We start from the raw sequence: 23119 nt of genomic DNA on the forward strand, positions 1-23119 counted from the left end.
CACCCTCAACCCTTCACCCACCCTCAACCCCTCCCCCTCAACCCCTCACCCTCACTCACCCTCAACCCCTCACCCTCACTCACCCTCAACCCCTCACTCACTCACCCTCAACTCCTCACCCTCAACTCCTCACCCTCTCACCCTCAACCCCTCACCCTCACTCACTCACCCTCAACCCCTCACTCACCCTCACTCACCCTCACTCTCACTCACTCTCACTCACCCTCACTCACCCTCACTCACCCTCACTCACCCTCACTCACCCTCACTCACCCTCACCCTCACTCACCCTCCCTCACTCACCCTCCCTCACTCACCCTCCCTCACTCACCCTCACTCACCCTCAACCCCTCACTCACCCTCACTCATCCTCACTCACCCTCAAACCCTCACCCTCACCCACCCTCAACCCCTCACCCTAACTCACACTCACCCTCACTCACCCTCACCCTCACTCACCCTCACTCTCACTCACCCTCAACCCCTCACTCACCCTCAACCCCTCACTCACCCTCACTCACCCTCACCCACCCTCACCCTCACTCACCCTCAACCCCTCACCCTCACACAGTGCAATAGGTCTCGGAGCATTTGAGTTAGAGCTTTTAGAATTGTTTATGGCTTTTTTTATTTGTAATTCTTTAGCATTGGCTACAGGAAACAAAAATGCTAAAGATTTACAAAAAAAACCCATAAACAATTCTAAAAGCACTAACTCTAATGCTGCGAGACCTATTGCATTTCCAATGCTTGTTTCCTTTGACATTGCAGAGTTCCAGTATGGCAACTAGGATACTGTGGTTTATGGTGTCAATGGCCGATAATAGGTATCGCATGATAAAGGCAGTCATATCATTTTTATCTGTTCCTAATTTCAGATCTTCCAATACTGCTAATAAATCATACTAAGTGCTGAAGATCACATGGTCCAAATACCATGTTCTTTTATGAACATCGAGAATTTGGATTCCAATATTTTGCTATAGCCGGATGTAAGTTAACTTGACGATAACAACCACGGCAGGGTCAAGGCTAGACTTATTCAAAAGGGACAGAACAATACCTAGCTTAGGGTTCCTCTTCTACAAAATCCTGATGAGAGAAAGGGTGATGGATTTCAAGAAGGAGCTTACCTTCAGAGATCTTCTTTTGCAGAATTTGAATACACCAAGGAACACATGGCGAGCCAGACTTACATTTCATTATGAATTCCTGGGGCTGGAACTTGGAATGATCATTGTGCTTTCAGTCAAGGGAGGTAAGCATGAGTTGGGAGAATAGACTGATAGGATGTTCGTTGAGTGATGTACTGATAGATTGGTTAAAGCCATCACTATATATTTTCTATTGGCCATTAAGATGAAAGATTAAATTGAAAATTATGGGCTGTTAATACTTTTATTATGAATCCTTCGTGCTTGGTGATCCTTTTAATGTCCTTGGTCAAACAAAGCAAGGTCACAGTTAATACTTCAGTGTTTTCTTGTTTTCAGTGCTCACTTACAGATAATTAAATTACAAAATTACATACCTGTAGTCTTAATCTGTTTATTTCATCCGTAGGGTTGCAAGTTACTTGTTCCAATTCCTTAGAATGAATTTTCATCAGATACAGCAACCATTTTCCATTGCGTATTTCCTTTGGCCACTGAATATCCAAGAAAGCAGTTCCAAGTGTTTTAAGTGGTCTACCAAGGTTTATGATCTATGACACACAAAATGAAAAGAGGTGTTTTGCAAATTATAAAGAAATATAAACCTGAATACAATAAAAGAAAATTATAAATGTCCATCATAACTGAAAAATCTGAGCCACTTTTCCAAAAGTGCTTTCACATTACAACGTAATGGAGGCCTGAAGCCAGACTTGACCAGAAATATTTGCAGCATTAAATTTCGGCATAGAAAGAAGGTTTGTCCCTCTTGCATGGATTGGATGACCTCCTCAATCAACAGACAAACCTTTCCTCACCAATTGTGTGTCATTTGCCTCAATTTTCAAAATGCAACAAGAGAGTTTTAAGAATAACCTTATATCAGAAAAAGAGCAAAGGAAGTGCTGCAAGGGAGCAGTCAGGAATGTAACCATACAATCTGCATGGTATTACCATGTGGCTTCTTTAAATTGTGCAGTCTTTGAAACACCTCTCACACCTACTCCATATCTCCCACCCAATTGCTTTACCTCTCACCACCCTTCATCTTTCCCAAATCCACTCATCTTCTCTTCTCCCTCCTGTACCGCTATTACCGTCTTTCATCCTCACCTCCTCCTCCTAGACCATCTCTCTAGTCTCTGCCCTCTACACCCAAGGCATCTCCACACCCCCACTCCTCATCTCTACTGCCTACCCCCTCACATGCCGTAATTTCCCCCTCTCCTGCACCCCTCATCTCCTCAACATTTCCATCATCTCTTCATCCCTTGCCATCTTCCTTATGTCCTGTCTCCTTCCTCATCGCTTCCTTTTCACCAATTTCCTCTAGAGCTGTGCCACACATCCGACCCCACCTTTCATGTAACCCATCATCTCTTTCACTTCCCTCAACATCTGTTTTTCTTTCTCTCCTACCTGCTTCTCCTCAGCTCCCTTCAAATTCCCTTCCCTCTAACCCACATGCTCGCTCTCACCTCCTAGCCTTTATTTCCTAACACATCTCAGGAGCTGAATTGGGCTGAGTGTAATTCGAACAAATGCAGGCAAAAATTCATGTGACCTACAAGTTTGTACTGAAGGCTATTATTAAGATACAATGATTAAAGGCAAGCATGTCAAATGAAACACCACATAATATCAATCCTTTACTGTCAATAAATGGAGGGTGTCCATATGGAACTCTGAGTTCATGTGTGAAGAAGATGCTGGTCTATTACAGGCTGCTACTGTACAAATGACAGTCTGCAAGTCACTGTGATCTGGACAACTTTCCCCCAGACAGCCTTAAATCTCAGTTAACCTCATTCATTATTCAGTGCAACTTTATTCCTACTTCATTTAAACTCGCAATTCTCCCTTGTCCTGTGCAACTGGCCTACACCTACCCTCACTGGCAAACTGTTGTCAAGTAGGAGTGTTTGGAGGCCATTCTATCTGTGACCTGTGGAAGAAGAGGAGCTGGAATGCCCTACAAGAAGAGGAGTTTCCCTTGCTGATCTATAGTAGATCAATTTGACTGAAGATCTGTTTAGATGCAGACTCTCAACCAAGACCACTTAGGAGCCATGCAATATTTGAAACCCACCTTACTTATAATCTGGGCTTTGCCTGGTTTCCAACATTATATAGACTGCAGAATTTTGACGATGCAGTCCTGATGTATTGCCACCACTGGAGAACCTTCAACATCTCTCATCTACCCCATACTATTAAGGATCTGCCCTTTCCAGAATCCAGAAGGACATGAAGGTTCCGACTCTTCACACCCCTAGGATGTGGTCTTGTCCCATGGACATCCTGATTTTGGTATTGTTTAAACCAACTCTCTGGCCCGGATGGTTCTGGGAATGTCATAATTTTGCCACGGTTGGTCTTGGACTCTAATGTCCAGCTCACAGGGAAATGCTGAAGCATTGGGGTCGAATGGGTGCTCCTAATTTCACGCAAAAACCCCACCCTCAGAAAATCTGGAATACGATAAACCATTGAGATACAGGCCTAGATGTATCAAGCCGTTTGCGAATCGCGAATCGCAAACGGTCGATTTGCATGTTTTGGCATGCATCAAAAATTCGACAATTAAGGAATCGCAAAAATTTGCGATTCCTTATTTTGCCATAGCATTTAAGGAATCACAATTTTGCGATTCCTTAAATGCTATGTATGTAGCATTTTTCAATTGCGATTTTTGGTTAAGAAATCGAAAATTACCACCAACTTGTAGTTGATGTTAATTTGCGAATTCTTTTAAAAATGCACAATTTGGCATTTTTGAAGGTGGCATGTGACGCACACACATGCCAATAGGGCATGTATGTGCGCCATATGCACACACCTGTAAATTTCAGGGGTGCAGCAGGGTGTCCTTGAGACACCCCTGCACCCTTGAAATTATTCTCAATTTGCGATTTTCAAATTGCGAATCGCAAATTGAGATTAATTTCACAATCATTCCTATGGGCCTCCTGGCCCATAGGAATGAATGGGAAATTATTCCTTAATTGCGAATTCGCAAATTGCGAATTCGCAAATAAGGAAGATTAAGAAATCGCTAAAAAATAGCGATTTTTTACATACATCCCATTTTGCGATTTCTAAATAGTGATTCCTTAAAAATCGCTATTTAGAAATCGCAAAAGGGAACAATGATACATCTGCCTCACAGTCTCCTAAAAGGGGTACCTACAGGGAATATCATAGTGGGTGCTGTGACTTTTTACTATTTTTCCACTGCAAGTTTACAAACTGAGCTTCAGCTGTCGGTGCTGAACCCAGAGTGGAGGCCAGACATGAGCAACAATAAGATTGTCATTCTTTATTGTCCAACACCGCTGAACCATTGACTCAGATTTAGTTTTAAACAATGTAGTAAATCTGAAGAGTTTAATGCTACAGCACAAGGAATTCTATCACCACCGTGCAAAGTAAAAAAGTTCCAGATGCCCAACACTAGTGAGTTTCATACGATTACTCATTGTGTTCACCAGCTTTCATGTATCAAGTGAAATACCAAAGAATTGATGCAGTTCTCTTACATTCCCCCGATTCCTGTCAGCCATGAGTTGTGGTCAGTCCACCTCACAGATTTGGCGGTACTATTCTTGATAGATTGAACTCTTTTGGATAAAAGAGGTTTTTTTATTACTGAAAAACAATTGTGTTGCTTGAAAGGGCATTAACACAAATTGTGCAATGCTTCAACGTTTAATTGAGAGTAAAAAGCAGGTAGTTCATCTGGTTCAATTGTGGAGAAGACTGCATAGTCTTGCAAAACTAATACATCTATAATGGTATAGATAGTAAGGGAATAACAGTTGTGTTGCTTTATTTAATGTCACACGGAAACAGCGACTTTAAGTAAACATGCATGTATGTATATATGTAGAGGTATTTGCATAGTGCGAACCTCGGCGCCTATTAGGATGGCGTCCGTCCGCCACCCCCGAGGTGGAGGGGCCGTCTGCAGGGGCAGCGGCGGTCCCTCCGGTGGAATTAGGATGTGACCGCCAACCTGGCGGTCACTTCCCGTATATTTAACATTGCGGTGGGTGTTGCTTTAAGCAGCACCCGCCGCAAAGTTAAATATGCATGCTGTGTATTTGCATGCACAAAGCGGCAGGCACCGCGCGTTGCCTGCCGCATTGTGTATGCAAATGCAGGGCCATGTGCGCCCCCAACCCCCCTTTCACCCTGGGGGCCCGAAACGGGCCCCCAAAGAAAAGACCGTATGTCCTGAAGCTCATCCTAATATGGCTGGCGGTGTCTGATAGACACTACCACCATATTAGAGCTTTTCTGCCACGGTCGGAAGGCGATCGCGGCGGAAAAGCGGCGGGCGGTCTTCCCGTCCGCTGATGACCCCCCCAGCCATCCTAATGTGGCGGGGGCGTCTTTTCATTTACCGCAGCGGTGAATCCGCATCCTCTGGGCCGGCGGTGGCTTCCGCCGGCTCGGAGGATGCGGATTCACCGCAATCCTAATCGACCCCCTAGTTAGCGAGCAGCAGAATGCTGAAGCTAGACTTCCGTTAACGCCAATCATTATTCACAAGAAAGAATTGTGCACTGTCAAACAGAACAGGGATGCCCCAACATTTGTTGCTTTTGAGGGCTGATCCATTCCAGATTTTGAAAATATTCTAATGTGATACATTTACATGCAGGTAAACTTAATCTACATTATTTATGTAGTCAGTAGTTATCCTGTATATGTGCTATGGCTCCTGCCCCTGGGAAACCAATGTACTGAGAGAAAATTCGAAATTCCACCGCCCACCATTAAATATCCTGAACCTGGATATAATTAGTGTTAAGAAATTATTTTCAATACCCATATTAATTTAATCATGCTGCAAAAGACGCATTTCTGCATTCTCTCTACAGTACAGAAAATCTTCAGCAGAGTTTGCAGTTGTATGTGCCAGCCAGATGGTGCAGACTCATTTAAAAACAAATACAAAATGGCCTGTTCTAGGGTGCACTTTAAATGCAAGAAGCTGTTGAATCTTCGTAGGACATATGTAAAATGTGGAAGCAGGTAATCGGGAATGAAATTAGGTATTCGTGAATTCCAAATAGCTCACCTTGAACTCAAACTCTACTAAGCTTCCAATATCATCCTCCACCTTCATAGCACTTTCACCGAGGACTTTGCCTCCAAAATACACCTGGGGTGGCTTGGCAATACTGTTGAGACATAAACAAAACTATGGATTAAATACCTTACAATCAATATTAAACAAAAGATACTAGGCCAGGATAGAGCCACTTACCCAGAAACTGAGAGAAGAAGTTCAACAAACACTTGAGCTTGGGCAACTACTTTTTCCAGATTATCTTGGCTGCTTGTTCTAAGGAGACCAATAAAATAGATAAAGCAATTTTATTCATATTTGCACATTGTCTTTAATAATGTTTTCAGTAATGCAAAATGTTTTCACTTGAAGAATAATAAAAAAAACTTACGTTTTTAAGTCCAGAGCAATGGCAAGCTCGGATGTGTTCATAGACACTTGATTTGTACTCATAACTAACCTAAAGGTAACCTGAAGGTGACAAAAAATAATCTGTTAAAAAATGTAATCAGAAAAGCGAATACAATACCCTACATGATTCCCCACCACTTACACTTGAACCTCTTTTGAAAGGATTTCCCAGTTCACAGTCTACAAGAGATCCATTCTGATTGGCAGTGCACTTTAGCTGATTTTCCTGTGGAAACAAAAATGTAAATGGGATATCAAGGGGGGATAAAACATATGCTACACAGAGCAACTATTTTTTTGCCTTGTCCTTTCTTATGAAAGCCTGTTTTTTTATGATTTCTGCCAGCTAACTACCTCCATTTATGGTATCGCTAAAACAAACCCATATATAGTCAATGTTAAAATACGGATTATAAAACAGGGACCCATCAGCTATTAAATATTTAAGGAGCACAAACTGCTGCACTTCAGGAGGTAAAACTCTGAAGAGCATTTCGCCTGCGAAACGGCATGATGTGTGGGTGGTCAGACAGGATACAAAGCTGAAGAGAGGGATTTTCCAGCCGTCAAACAAAGAAGGTTGGAGGGAGAATTAAATATCTTCCTGACCATTAGCAACAGTTTCAATGTGATTGAAAAAAACAATGTAAATGGGACTTTTTTCATTCGTAGCTTTCACTAGATCCCTCCTTGCATTCGAAATTCACTTTTTTGAAGTATCTATAATTCAACCTTTCCCAGTCTCCCCCCCACCCCCAAATAGAGAGCTCTAGTAACGCAAGGTGTGTATTCTACTTACAGGAAATCCATTCAGTTCTTTGTAAGAAGAATAAAACAATGTATCTGGTAAAGCTACAACCAGGTTAGCTTCATGAGCATCATCGCCGTCATTGGTGACTGTCATTTCCAGAGCAATATTTTCCCGATCTTTGAGCACAAGCACTGGAACTCCATGTTCACTATTAAAAAAAAGATCCAAGATTTAATCATACAGTCAAATGGTAAAAACTATTTCAAGCAGTAATCCATTTCAATTTAAAATGTGTATAATTTCAAATGTTGGTTATTTCCATTTCAAGGGAGTGGAAGTGTACAAAAGTGCCTGTTCACACATAATAGGGTCAATAGGTAATAGCATCAATAGGCTGGGTTGGGGTAACGAGGATGGACATGAGGCAGCAGAAGTCTACATTTACTTAAGGAGTTCCCAGTTAATATGGGATTGGATGTATTTTAGTCTAACTGGGAGGTGTTGCGTGTGGTGTTTGAGATTCAAATAAGTGTTATAAACATGGAGCAGTGAATGTCCCTGCACATAATCATAAGGTACTGCAGAGAGTGACAATGGATGCACCTGTTCGTACATACAATTTTAACCCCTTAATTGCTGCCGTCGGCCAACGGTCGTCACGGCCACTACCTCCCCAGTGCTGCGCACGACCGTTGGACGTCCAGTTCAGCACTGGATAATGGACAGCGCAGCACTGGGGAGGTTTGTTTACAAGCTCTAAAGGGGTTAATAGTGGTCAGGAGCCTAAAGTCGAGACAATCAGAGTGTACACAATGCGGAGAGGTGGAGTTCACAAGGGAGAAGTTTACATGGAGTATACAGAGAAGTAGTGGAAACCCAATCCATGAAATCAATACTATACAAAAAGGGTGTATATGCTGCGAGGCTCCACCCATCCTCCCAGAACGTAAAAGGGCACACCTCCTGGAGATACTGTTAGTAACGCAGGTTGAATATATACTGTAAAGGACTGACCCAAAAGCAAAAGGGGCACAACCTGCGCAAGCACTGTTAAGCAACCATGTAAGATTACAGTAAATGGGTCCAGCTTTAGGCACTACCCTTCATCACTCTTCATTAAAGAAGTCTGCCCTTTGGTCACCATTGGGAGTACTTTCAGGATGTACCCATTGCCTCTGGCTCGCCTCCCTAATTCTAAGACTTCTGGTCGCATTCTGCTGAGCTTTACCAGATTAGAAATGGTACGAAACCCTTTCACACAGGCCTGCCTTCACATTTTTTTATTTATTTTTTATTTTTGCAGAGTTTTATATAGCGCGAACTTGAACCGAACCGAATCAGTTATCAGAGCGCTTTACATAGCACCATTTACGTTACATGAGGACACACTTTCATTTTAGGCACGGGGAGATTAAGTGATTTGCCCAAAATCACAGGGGGTTTTTGGCGCCGTTACCGAGACTCGAACCAAGTTCCCCAGGTCCGTGGTCGAGCCGTTCATTCACTTCTTCAGAGTTGCTACCACCATGATGTAGCCTGCTCCTTCCATAGGTAGGTCCAGTAGTAGAAGTTCCTGTGAGCTCCTGCACCTAAGTGAAAACTGATTACTGCACACCTGAGACTACAAATGCATGCATTGCTTCTGCCACTCTTTGGGGAGCATAAATGGCACACCTGCAATGACCTCCCAATTAGATTCCTCAACCTTTTGGAGCTAAACACAAGGTTCCATGGACATTGAAAACTACACAAAAAAAATTTCATTGGACTGCACTTCCATAAGTCTAGTTTTCAGAAATGTACTGTACTCCAGCCTGCTCATGGCTCCATGATACGTTAAACTAAAGTCATTTTGTAAAGATCAACAGTCATTTTAGCCCGATCAACTAAAAGGCACTAACAGATCAAGATTGGAAGGGCAGATGTAATTAATTGCTTTAAAATAGACACATTTCTAATCTTTTCCTAAACATCAAACGAGGCAATATACCAGAAATGAAAGGTGGAGGGCCAGAGTTGCCCATAGAAAAAGTGATAACAGGAAAGCTACGGCCTTCTGGTCTTGCTCTCCAGAATTAAGGAATTTCCAAGTGAAGCAGTTTAGATTTTAGATAGATGACGTAATGAGGAGTATATATTGCCAGTGTTTTTCCAGGCATATTTGGAACAGTAGTGCAGAATGATGTATGTACTAAGCACATGATTTGAAATAAAATATATATGAGAAATAAGGAGCCAATATAAGGCAATAAAGAATGGCTTACCGCTACTTGAGGAGCAGCCAAATTAAGTGGGTTGCTGGATTTTGCAAGATTTTTAAGAATGACAGTAGTCTAATCGAGAACTGACCAACGTTAACTACAGGTCATTCCTTTTGGCAGATTTAAGGTGTTTCAATACAATGAATGCTTCGAAGTTGAAAAGCCCAAGTAAAGAGCACTGCTGATCGCAGAACGATCAGGGCAAGGCATAAGCTTTTACAGCCAGGGAGTGTATTGCAAACAGTCAGAATTTTCTCCTGCTGGCAGAACTTCCATTATGATTGACTTCAGTTTCAGCCAATACCTGTCCTTCCACACCCCGATCACCTTGAAGCACCTACCCAAAGTCATGTCATTGCAAGGGCGACCGTTTAAGTGAAAGTGAAGCTGAGTATTATCTGCATAAAAGTGTGTGTGTGCTTTCTCTCCCCTTTCTCATCCCCCCAACAGATGGCAGCCTTATATAACCAGGAAGTAGTACCTTCTGCTTGCCGCTTTGGTTGACAAGTGGGTTAAGCATGGAGGGCAAAAGAGCTGGGGAGATGAGGCATGCCAATATTTTCTCTGGGGAGGAATCTCCTCAACATGCTGCTGCAGCATTTACTTCTACTGAGGTGTGTAATCCCCAGCAATTGGATAGTCTATGTATGCTGATCAACAAGGCTGTGGAAGAGGCATTTAGTCCTGGTGAGTCCTTCTGCTCTCAAAAGGAAACATTATTCTACCCCTCTGGATCCTGACACAGATGTATGAGGAAGAAGTGAACAGAGAGGCTATGTGCAAGAATCTGACCTGTCAGAGGTTATATCGTATTTAGGTCTAATTTAACGCTGCCGGCTTCATCATCCAGGGCTAATAAAGATTACTTTTCAGTGCAATATGGGCACAATTCTCTTCCCAACCACAAAGCAACAGGGAATCTGCTTTCAAGAGATTGGGAGGTTTTAGAGAAGTCCACATCCCCCAAGTTTTTGGCTAAGAAGAACATTCTGTATGGTTTTCAAAAGAAGTTATGGACACAAGTGAAGGTCGATGCTCTAAATGCTGCCCTATCTTCTGGTAATAAGATGCCTCTCCCTTGGATGCTTCAGATAATTTAAAAAAAGTGGATTGAGCAATCAGACCGGCCTATGCCACTTCGAACTTCGCCATTCAAACTTGTGCTTATGCAAAATATGCAGGCCAATCCCTTCTACATGATTTGAATTTCAGGGATTCGGTTGAAGAACTATGGCAGGGTGGAGACGGTATGGAAGGGCAATCCATGATGGATTAAGTAGTAAGGTTCTTCACAGTCCTCTTTTGAAGGATTTGTGTGCAGCAGCCTCTGCCTCAAGAACTTCAGTTTCTGCCAGAGGACACCTGTGGCTCAAAAACTGGAAATGTTTTATCACATATTCTTTTCACTGGGAGTAAGCCGCTTGGTCTGCAGTTGAAAGATGCTGTGAAGAAGTCAGCTGTAGACAAGAAACTGGTGGCTCCCTCACAACCTTATTACAAGAAACGGAGTGTAGGCTTTTATTGTGCCTTCGGTATCTCAAGAGGAGGAAACCTACGCTTTAGAGGTAGATGTCATGGTCAGGGCAAATTCTGGACCCAACCTACATTCAGCACTACCACAGCCTCCTCCCAGAAGTCATGACTACACCAGGAGAGTTGGAGAAAACCTCTTTCTATACTACCATGCATGGAAAGCATCAATAACGGACTAGTTAGTTCTTCAAATTAAATCAGAATAATACAAAATAGACTTTTCTTCCAGTTTACAATGCTGGTTCTATCTGACTTGATGACATCAAGCTCTATCTGAGGGAGAACTGGCCCTTGTCTCAAAGGGGTAATTGGACTGGTTTCCCATGAAGAGAGAGGACAGGGTTGTGACACCCGCATGTTTTTTGTGTCCAGAAACCCTCTGGAGACTTTGCCCGGTTCTGGATCTGAAAAAGGTGATGTACTATGTGCAGTATATAAAGTTCCAGATGGTTTCAGTCCTATTATCCCTCTTGTTCACACAGGGTGTATCTGGCCTCCTTAGTTTATTAGATGCTTATCTACGCATTCTTGTGCTTCAGGATTCCCAAGATTTGCAGTCGCAGGAGATTACTAGCAATTTTGTATCCTGCCCTTCTGCCTTTCTTCAGTTCAGTTTCTTCAGTGGGGGTTAGCAGTCGCCACCATACGGAGCCAGTTGTCTGCCATAAAAGCCATGAGGGGTGTGGACTGGTTTCTTAAGGACAATCTAGCTCATTGTCTCTGAAGGAGTTTTGCCCTAAGAATGCCAGTATGTCACTCTCCCATACAGCTTTCGGTCTTCTGTTGGTTCTCAATTTGAGGAAGAGCCCTTTTGAACCTCTTTAACAAGTAGGTCTAGAATTTCTGACCTATAAGGTTTTTTTTCCAAGTAGCCATCACTTCTTGTAGACGATTGGGCTACACTGGGTTTCTGCTTTCTCATAACCCTTTCATACGAGTCTTTGATAAAAGGTTGTCCTTAGACCGGATCCTGCCTTTCTACCCAAGGTTTTTTCATCTTTTCACCTTTCTCAGAATTTCGTACTCCCTGTGTTTTTAACTAATCCATCAGCAGATCAGGAGAGTTTAAGGTATACTTTGGATTGGCACAGGGCTTTGTCTATTTATCTAGACAGAACATCTTCTTTTAGGCAAATAGATGCTCTTTGTGTTACCTTTGGTCTGGCAGGAAGTGGGCATAAACCAACAAGATCTTTCTTTAGTAAATGGGTGAAAGCCGCTATTTTCCTGTCCTATAAAAAGCTAGGGTCCCTCTTCTTTCGGTACCGGGTAGATCCACAAAAAGTAAGTCTTCAACCGGCCTTTAAGGGAGTATCTTTAAAAGACGTGTGAAGCAGCCTCATGAGTCTTGCCCAGTAAATTTTTTTGCTAAAAGCTGAGCACAGGAGATTGTTATTTTCTTTTGGTGGAGCGGTGCCGTCTACAATTACTTAATTTCTGTATTGCAAATAAATACATTGGGAATAGCAGTTCAAGCTGCATCTTGTTCGTTTTCTTTCTGATACATGGTGCAATTTTATCCAGGGTTGTTATAAACTCATCACATTAGGACTGCAAGGAAGAAGAGTGCTGAGAAGGTAATGCTGAGATTACTTAAAAAGTAAGCTGCATTACTCCGAGTCATTTTCTTCCTGCTCACATCATTATTGCTGCCCACCTTCCTGGGAGATAAAATGACTTTTTGGTTTGATAATAATCTGGCTTTATGATTACAGGAAGTTCTTCTCCTTCGCTTCTTTTAAAGTACTGTGACACAGGAAGCATTCGTGTTGACCATATTAGAAGGGGTGAAGAGTTTTTTTCTTTTGTAAATGGGAAATCTGCGAGCAAGAGACCAATACTCGTCACCAATGGCAATGACTCTGAGTAATGAAGCCTGCTGGTAGGTAATCTGAGCATTAACCCAGTTAGTTGTTCCTAGGGCCTTGAGTAAAAGAGGGAAATAACAGCTAACAGTAAACGGATTATTAGGTTAGTGAATACTCATTATTCACACCTAGTACACTAGGAAAATCCAAACATGGCTAGGATTTTTATTAAAGAACCACAGGGACTGCGAAGAGATAGGTTGTTTAAAATTGTTGTGAGGCTTCTGGAGGTGTTTGTCAGTTGAGATTTCTAAAACTCAACAAGGTCATTGTTCCTTAAAGATAATTAAGGAAATTGAATCCTTGTAGCATGAGCCATTTACTACCAACCTAGATATAGCAGGTCTTATTTTGAAAAGAATATTTGTTTATGTTTTAATAGAAGCAAAGCTCCTTCTGAAGAGGTACCAAACGTACCCTAGCTGACAATGTTGGAGCGCCACATGACCTTTGAATGGCATCCCGTCAACGAGCAAGCTGCTATATTTTCAGACCCGCGAAGGTCTACACATCAATACCAGTGACAAAAAGCCCTGTCTGGCAATGCCGGAAGGTCAAGTGAACTTCCCGCAGCATCCCCCCAACCAGCAAGTATCTTTGTTTTCCTGTCTGCAAAGAGCTTACACAATCCTGTCCCTCAGGGTGTCTATCACTCGGTGTGCCAAGTTAAAAGCGACCGTCAAAAGTGTTCTCTTTTGGACCGGTTTGGTATGACCTAGTGCCAAAACACCTGTTCCTGGTAAGTCTTCACCATGTGCCTCACAAACAACACACTGCACACCATTCTAACACTTAGACCCAGATCACAAACATTCAACCCACTCTCACATCTAATGACTCTTATGCCATTCACATACCACTCACAGGTACACACAGGAATTTTCACATCCACACTGGTGATAACATCCAACACAGACAGCACAGTCAAATTGGGAGCAAGACTTAGTCATTCAAAGATTGTCCTGGTCCGGCGATTCTTTGTTATCACAGTAAATGTTTTAACACCATCACTGAGGAAACCAACACCAAGGACTTCAAACATTTCTCGCAGAACTAAGCAGATGGAAATCCAACACAGTCAGCCCTTTTTCACCAAGAAGATAGGCAAACATCATCAGATCTAGCATCAACACTTCCTTGGTCACCTCACATCCTGCCATCCGCTATAACCTTACCACCATCAAACTCATACATGGATCTACCTAATATCTTCAACTCTCTCAATACAATATCCTACGAAGGTGATGCCCTTCCTTTTACCCTCATCACATTACTACAAGGATGAACCCTTATACCACTTGATCACATAATCAATGCCTTCCTAAACTAAGGAACATTTCCAGATGCTATCAAGACAAACCAGATCCTTACCCATCTAAAGAAACCTTATGCGACTCTGCGAACCTCACACATTTTTGATCCATTCCCCACTTGCTGTTCATCAGGAAATTAACCAGGAAAGCAGTTGCAACTCAACAGGTGCCAATCTGCAAGAATAATGTAACACAGAACTACATATCAGGCTGCTAACCATGTTGCAGGACTGAGATGGACACATTGCAATTTGTTGATGACACCCTCCTCCTTAATGTCAGAAACAATCCTTGCCCTTTGTTCCAACTTGACTCTTGGTCTGTAGCCTTCAGCACAGTCGACCATCTAACTCTGATCAACACCCTGAGAACATGAATGGGATTCTCAGGGACTATGCTAAAATGGTTCACACCCTACTTCACCAACCGGTGCCAGCTCATACAAATATATTCCATAAGATCACAGACAAAGTCAATCTCCTGTGGAGTAGCAGGTTTTCATAATTGTTAGACTTTAGAAGGAACCACTCTGACCCACTGTTGAAGGCAGCAACATTGAGATCAGTCAATGTGCTGAGAATACCCCAAACCACCTAACATATCTCCAACAATGGACATGAAGAGGCTCAGATTCTACCTCGAACTTAGTCTTTGATGACAACTTCCTGAAGCCGAACCATGCAAAGACTGAATTCCTCCTGTGTGCCAACAGGACTAAACACTCACTGCCTGGCTCTCCAACTTGAACATACCAGACTTTGTCCCCAGCTGATAGACCATGCAGTACCTCTGGGATTCATTCTCAACACCAAACTCCCAGTCAATAAAACCATCACCAGGAAGGGCAAGACTGCTTCTGACTAAGTGAAACGTTACTCCCGGAAGAGGACTTCAGAACAACAGTACAAGTCTTAGTTCTTTCACGTAGATGGAAGCAATGCCCTACTCAGTGGTTCCTCTAAATATCACCCTAGCACCCATAAAACATATCCTTCAAACAGTAGCATTGCTGATCGAAGGCTCGGAGAAGTTCAACTACATTACACACATGTTAAAACCTACATTACTTCCTCTGACTCGTCTGATCATCTTCAAGACCACCTGCATCACTTACAAGGCCCTTAAACCAGCTTTTCTGGCTAACAAACTACCCGTAAGTACAATGCCAGCGCACACGCTTGGACTTTACCAGACTGGAGACAAAGCACTGCAAGAAGGGAAAAAATAGAATGCAATCCTTTGCCATTAATATTTTGCCAATTTGGAATGGCATCCCTATTGACATCAAAGCCTCGCCCAAATTCAGAAAAAAGCTGAATATACACCTCAACTGGCCAGCCTATCTATCATTGTGGCTAACATGACTGTATCCTCCTGGGGGGCATTCCTCCATACTATGTTGCTCTGCTCTCAAGCTAGGTTTGTGCTCTACAAATAACAAATACACACTTACTAAACATTTGTAAATATTGAGTCCGTCCTATACATTTCCATTATCCATTCACTTCACTAGATTCATCATACACACGATGATATCTTGTAATCATGATTGAAGGGAGCATGGAAATACTCCAGAAAAAAAACATTTGTGGACATTCAAGGAGAAGAAAAAATCATGCTTGGAATGGTGCAGCTGTTCACTGCCCAAGAGCCCAAATGAGTGCTTATGGGGAGAATTGTGGTGTGGCAGGATGACATTATTTGTTATCAGCACTTGATTTGTATGCAATTTTCAAGTTTGTTTTGTCTGCTAACGTGGACTGAAGTATTTTTTTCAAAAACTGTCTGGAATACAAGGCTATTGTGGATTCCTGAATATTTGATAATAGACATACACAGGAATACTCAAAGTATAAAAGGCTTGAGGGATGTCTAAGGAATTTGCTGATAAGAAACAGAGCTTTTACTGGACTAACAAAAAAGAGCAGCAAACCACATAGTTTACTGTGTAATGACTGCTTTGAGCTTTGACCACGAGAGGTGAAAACCTAAACCTACTATAAGAAATGAGGAGGCTCCTTTAGTAACTCTTAACATTTGATTAATTACCATGTTTTATCTTTACAAAAGAAAAATTGTCATTACAATTAAATGAAAGGCAACAAAATCTGCAAAGGTCAGACCCTACAAAATAAAATATATATTTTACAGCTCTGATCACTAATATGCTTTTCACCAAAACTTTTAATATTTCATACACCATATTTAGGCTATCTGGTTTTAGGTTTAAACCTATAATGACTGATAACAACCCTCCAAAAGGAAAACAGCCATCACCAGTGTAAACATATAAACAATCAAAAAACACGTTCCAACCACAAACTAAATGCTATTCAAAGAAAGGAATAGATTAGCGAAAGTCAGTTTGATTTCTTTCTGAAGGGGCCAATACAATGTAACTTTGTTATACATGGCAGCATCAAGAAAGACTGGGATAACATTATTCTGCTTGAGTTTTGTTGTTTAGGGATGCCACTAAAATATTGTTTCGTCTTCCTTTTGCTTTTTTCAGTTTTGTGATCTTTGGTTTAAAGATGCAGGGTTTAGAAGCATGTTTTAGGTCTTATTTAATTATTTTATAAACTGTAGAGAATTAGGAAATATCAAAATCATATTTGATATTTTGGCTCCATTTGATTTCAGTGATAGGTAAAATGGCTGGTTTCATAAGAATCTTTCCCAATATTTACCATCACATTTATCCAGAGAGAGAGAATGGATGAAACCCTTTGATAAATCAGCCCCCTTTTCTAGAGAGTCATCATTGATAGAAGGTGAATTGCCAAACACCCCAGGCCTTAAACAGGTGTATGTGAAAAGAGTGTTGTCACCAAGCATCTGAGATAGTGATGAAAACATGACACCAGACGTTTGGAAAACATGGAACGCAGTGTCACTTGGAATGCTGCTGCAAAAAGTTCTTACCGAGTTCAACAAAGATTGGAATGATATTGTTTGTATTTGCAGTAATTTAGCTACGTATTTGAAAAAGTTGTATGATGACCTGTCAATATCGATACCTGAGCTGAAGTGCTTCCCTGTAAGAGATCCTTGCCGCTTGCTAGATAGTATGCTGGAAGCATCTCTACAATCTTCAGAGTTAATGAAGCATGCTATTGACTTTGTAGTCTATTCTGGTGCACTGTTTCGTGATGCCAAGGGGATAAAATGAAAATATTTCTTCATTTGTGCTTTATGTGGCATCAAAGAAAGTGTCATCCTAACTTTGTCATTTAGCCGGTGATTCTCGTCCTAGAGGCTGTGAATGCTATATTATCCATGTGGCGACCGTTTACAAAATATTTGCTTAGTGATGATGCCAAAGCCAAGAAATGTGAGGCTATTCTGTAACATTGATAGTGACATGAAAAAAGTACAGTCTTAGGTTTTTACAGGAGAACATGACTGCTCTAGAGGACATTAAAAACTAGAGTCTACCAAGTGTTCAGTAGGCTGGTGACACTATTAGTGATTTTGGCACTGCAACATGCTCTATGTTAGAAATCCTGCCACTTGGTAAGCAAAGAAATGTTGAGGAGCAATTCAGGAAATTTTACTTTACAGTGTATGGGAATGGCTTGCAATGATGAATAGAAATGTTCCTTAACCAACCATGGCATTTGAAGTTAATGAAGCCTCACTGAGGTACTCTGCGCAAGTTCTAGATCCCTTCCGAATTTTATTCAGACTTTGAAAAGTACTGCTTCGTTTTTGACAGCTTCAATAATTGAGGGCATATGCACCCAATTCAACGCATATATTTCAGAATGTCCCAAAGAATTGCAATCTTTAGATGCACCAGTATTGGCATGGAGTGCTAGTTCAGTGGCCAGAGTTAGCAAATTGTGTACTGGCAGTTTTGGCATTGTCCGTCTTAAGTGCCAATGTAGAGAGGACCTTTTCACAGATAAGCGTTTCATGGGAAGGAAAGAGCGAGTGTGCATGGCCAAAGACTCACTAAAGAAGTATTGTATGGTGTACTACAATAGGTTTGATTTGTAAAAATGTATTTGGACCTCACACACCATGTACACACGCTGTCTATACACAAGCACTATCCATGCAGAAAGCAAGCAACAATAAAAACAAAACATTCCATAAACACTGGAAAAACACTGCTTCTGTTGTTTTTAATGGCGTGAAAATGTGTAACCAATGTTAAAAACAAAGTTTTTTTTAAGGTATTGAAACACTGAAAAAAACCGGAGCAGAATTTACCAAAAATAGAAACTGAAAACAGGAAAGCCTAAAGACATTCTACAAGCTCCATGATGAGAACAAATGTCCTTTTACAGAAGATGCTGAACTTACAGTTGTAAATAAGAAAATTTCTCCTGATCTCCTTGCTGGATACAGAATTTGTAGTTCAATTTCAGGTTGCTGCGACATATGTTGTCATCACCACAGCCCTCTTTTAAAAATTGCACCTGTAATGCAAGAGACATTGTTTTTGAACATAATCTTACCACGAACACCTGCCATAGAAAGTATTTTTTTTATATCTCTTTGGACGCAGCTAATGGATGCACCTGATAAAACAATGAATGGTGCATTAACCCTCTGAAAATTATACTGTTTTTATTCCCTCCGTTTTCCTTGCTAGGGGGGGTTTATTTCCAAGGATCTATAGGAACATGCAGTTAAGCTTGACTGCAACTGCGTTTTCAGGCAAAATTTTATTTAAATACATAATAAATTATGTAGTGTCTTCAATTAGACCTAATCAGAAGGTCAGTTTCCATGAACTATGCAGCAGGCTGTGTCAAGTCAGGGTGCTAAAACCTCTAAAGAATTATATGGAGTGTGCTAATTGCTCAACTATTTTGTTCCTGAACGCAGGTATCACATTGTTTAACCACAAACCTCAAAGAGTGATTCTTGGTAAACATTCATTAAATATTTCATACCAGGGTTCATCAAACAAAGGTAGTTTTGACATACTATACATGAAGTGATTGATGTGCCTAGTTGAAACACAAAATTTTCTTGCATCAGACTGTTTATGTTGAAATAAAATTGATACAATTAATTATACATGTATAAGTGTTGAGAAGGTTTAGAAACTAGTTTGTTGACATTTAAAGCCCTTTATTCAGATTCTTCGACAAACATTCTACTAATGGAAAAGTAAGGCATGTTGCATGGATTTTGCTTTTAAAAAGTAACTCAGTCCTGGTGTTTTTGCATTTTTTTACCTTCTTATTAAACCTTTGCGTTGCACCCATTGAGCAATCTGACACAGTAAAAGGTAATCAGTTCAGCGAATACAAAGCTAAAGGCCTTATTTAGAGTTCTGGCAGGCGACCTGTTGAACTGCTCATACCATCTGCCACCTTGGCAGAATACCCGACAGCCTCCAAAGGCAAAGACATCTTCACCTGCCTGGTGCAGGGCAGACTAAGATCCTTATGCCTTCAGAGAAGCTACAACCATGGTTGCTCCTCTGAAGGCACAAAGTTTGCTGGGTGACTGTCATAGTTCATGCTGTCAAACAGATTTTTAAAAATGAACTCACACAACAGGGTTTGCTTCTGAAAAACAAAAGAATTATGTCCTGGACACACAGGGAGGTGGTTTTTTTTTTCCTGTTAGGGATTGCCACGATTTTTATGGTGGTCCCGAACAGGAAATAAAACTATGCTATGCTAGAATGTCCATACTACATAGGGTGGATGTTCTGAGGTACTCAGACTGATGGCTCAAAGTTGATTCGGCCGTCAAGCTAAGGTTTCTCCTGGCAGAGTCAGCAGGCGTTATCACCAGCGAAAAAAGGATGGCCCTCCCAACTTTAAATAGCCTGTCTGCTAAACTCTACATAAGGCCCTAAGTGTTTTCAGTACACCAATATATTGTTAAGATCTCAGGCTAGGATGAGTTGATAGCAGAGTTTTTCAATCTCTTCCCCGTAATTTGTAGATTCTCTGGGTACAAAGTAAATTAAAGGTAAACCAATGAACTCCCTGTTACAACTGTTTCTACCAAAAGCATGTTTTGGAGCAAAGTTGGATTTAAATGTGTTTGGGTATTAATAGACAGGCACTGCATTTTTTAGAGATGCATAATTGTATTCAGTCATTCTTTTGCTCTCCCATTTACAGAGACGCACAAGCAAAAAAATGTAATTTTAAAATTGTTGGTAAATATATACGTCTAAAACAAGCTTAGTTCCAGTATTACCTTGTATACAATAATGAAACATGGAGTTACATTGCTTCTAACATTCTCCTCCTTCAGCCTCACACTGCACAATATCTAACTTACTACTTCATAATACTTCAATACATCTAAACTGGGTTCCTAAGAAAGCTCCCAGTCCTCCTTTTTATCTTCACTTACCAACACACAAATCGAGGTTTGGCTTATATTACCCAAGCAGTTGAGTAAAGCTCAAGAGTAGCAATGGCTATTGTAATGATCAGTATGCAGAAAGCATGCTCCACCTAGGCTAAGTCACTTCCTTGTACCGTAGCAGAAGGCCTACAGTTAACCTGAACTTTAAATTCAATTCAACACATGACCACAATTTATATAGTGACATTTGTCTTTATAGTTACTATGGCTCTTTCACAGGGGTTACATTCCCTAGCTATTGCATACAGAAGGACATATACATTCCTAGGCTCAATCGTTCATTGCACATGTTAGTCCTGCTAGGCAAAGATGACTTTCAAATAGGCCAATAGAGGGAAATGCATAAGTGGGTATGCGATGGAAGGTAATACATAATGTGTCACAGTAATCTATTTGAACTATCCCAGGTATAGGTTGGTGTGTAACTCTGTCAGATCCGCATTGAGATTACTGTTGCCAGAAAGGGAGACAGTGAAAAACAACCTGCCCATTGTGATCACTATTCCATTACACCCAGTCTTAACCCTATTTAAAAACATAACTTAAAAGAGTCAGAACATGGAAGAAAAGGGTGGATCATTTGGTACTTAACTTAGAAGTTTAAGTTATGCAATAAAAATGTTCAAAATGTTAGTAAAAGTGTTATATATTGTTGGGATCTTATACCCGTCAGTGAGTAATGCAAATATATTATTGATTTAAAATGCATAAATTCCTTCTTATGTAAATTCATGAAAAAGATTGACATCATCTGGGCCATGAAGAGGGATGTAAGAAAAGGTTGTACAGATTTCTTGTTTTGAATATATCAAGCCTTATCCTTTACAATCTTGAGTTGCTGTTTATCTGTTGTAATAGAACACAAGTGTCTTGTTTGTGTAGATCTAACTGAGAGTCTGTTTGCACCTTTTATCTTGGAATGCTTTGCTTTAAGTATGGGAAATTAAGGTTGAACATGAATTCAACATCATTTGCACACACAATGAAAATGTTTAAGTAGTGTATGGTTAACATAAGGTGGGATTTTCTCATACACAACGAAGATTCCTTATTGGTAATCAGGACAAAGAAATTGAAGGACAGACTCACAAAGCTATGCATGCACCAATGTTTAACTTTGATGCATAAAAAAGATCATTAATGAGTAAAAATCCATTTTTGGGATTAACAAAAAGAGATTGTGCACCATGCAACTTTACTCACAGATAAAATTATACCATACAGGAGTAATTTTAAGTGGGAGTAAATCTTCACTGAGGTGGTGTGTAGGGGTTTCAAAATAGAGGCCTAGCAAAAGAGGTGGCCATTCAGAAATCTGCAAGATTGTTAGCATCCATAAACTTCCAACTTTTTCAGATGAATGCATGCCTGTAATCAGAGTAGAAAGATGGTAAAGAGGGGGGAGTACATTTGAAATTGATGGAGCAGAAGGAGTTTCTTCACAGAGAAACATATTTTAGTTTACATGTGTATAGAACAAATGGAAACGTGGCACTTTAAGCATCCACAAAGCGCTCTTGCCACATTCACACATGCATATATGAATAAAATGGGAGTAACACAGGCTCACATAGACTTCCAGAACTACTGTTAGTAGACAGTTCAAATGTGCCATAGATCCCTCAGACTTTCACAACTTGCCTTAATGTTTCATTGACTGAAAAAACAAAGATCTTTCGGATGAGTCTGCAACACTGAAGCCTGCCTAAGAAATATTTGTAAAGGCAGTCATGATATCAGCATAGACTTTAACTTTACCCTAAGAGCAAAGAAAACGTTTTTTAGAGTTTACTGGTTACATGTCAAACTTCGTAAATGCGCTTCATTACTAAATGATTTACTGGTTTTAGGGATCTTGTTACTTTGTGCCAGTTTAAGTGGCGCTGCGGAAGGGTGCAGGAGCGGTGGTCGACTGCATTGTGCAGAACAGATATTATTGTTGGGTTACTTTCAACAGGTAGCAGTTCTGGTTGTAGTCACCACAGAACAAAATGCATCAAAGCTTCAGTGAAATGGCTATACCCAGCACTTGCGGAAACAAGAAAAAAAATTATTCACACATGGAAATGAAATACCAAAACAATCTGTCCAGAGGGAAATCAGCAAATTGGGATATTTTTGCAGCAAAAGAAAAGGTAACTGACCAAGTAAATACTCAACTGGATGTTATCAAAAGAGTTTTGAAATTCTTTAACTATGCTTTGTGTATAAACAGAGATTACGGTATTGCATTGTGTGCCTATTTTAAGTATATATAACTATCTTCGAATCTGTGATTATGATCATATCTTATAACTATCCATCTTGTCATTTCTATGTTTTTGGGATGTTAGTTCAAATTAATGTGGAATTATTGAACAAGATGATACTTTTATGATGAAGATTTGTGCAACCTGCATT

At 40.8% G+C, this 23119-nt stretch overlaps 1 protein-coding gene across 2 annotated transcripts in view; it reads right to left on the reverse strand.

Annotated features, from left to right (window-relative positions):
- The window catches only part of ITGA6 (integrin subunit alpha 6), a 229215-nt gene that overhangs the window by 36116 nt on the left and 169980 nt on the right, over positions 1-23119 (reverse strand). For both annotated transcript variants that reach the window (XM_078681563.1, XM_078681564.1), the window contains exons 14-20: positions 18680-18795; positions 7442-7601; positions 6785-6868; positions 6623-6702; positions 6430-6507; positions 6241-6343; positions 1532-1705 (exon numbers count right to left, since the gene is read on the reverse strand). In XM_078681563.1, coding sequence (XP_078537689.1) covers positions 1532-1705; positions 6241-6343; positions 6430-6507; positions 6623-6702; positions 6785-6868; positions 7442-7601; positions 18680-18795 — 795 coding nt within the window. The remainder of the gene's footprint in view (positions 1-1531; positions 1706-6240; positions 6344-6429; positions 6508-6622; positions 6703-6784; positions 6869-7441; positions 7602-18679; positions 18796-23119) is intronic.

Source organism: Lissotriton helveticus, chromosome 3_1, assembly GCF_964261635.1.
Source record: "Lissotriton helveticus chromosome 3_1, aLisHel1.1, whole genome shotgun sequence".
In the NCBI taxonomy this organism is placed as follows: domain Eukaryota; kingdom Metazoa; phylum Chordata; class Amphibia; order Caudata; family Salamandridae; genus Lissotriton; species Lissotriton helveticus.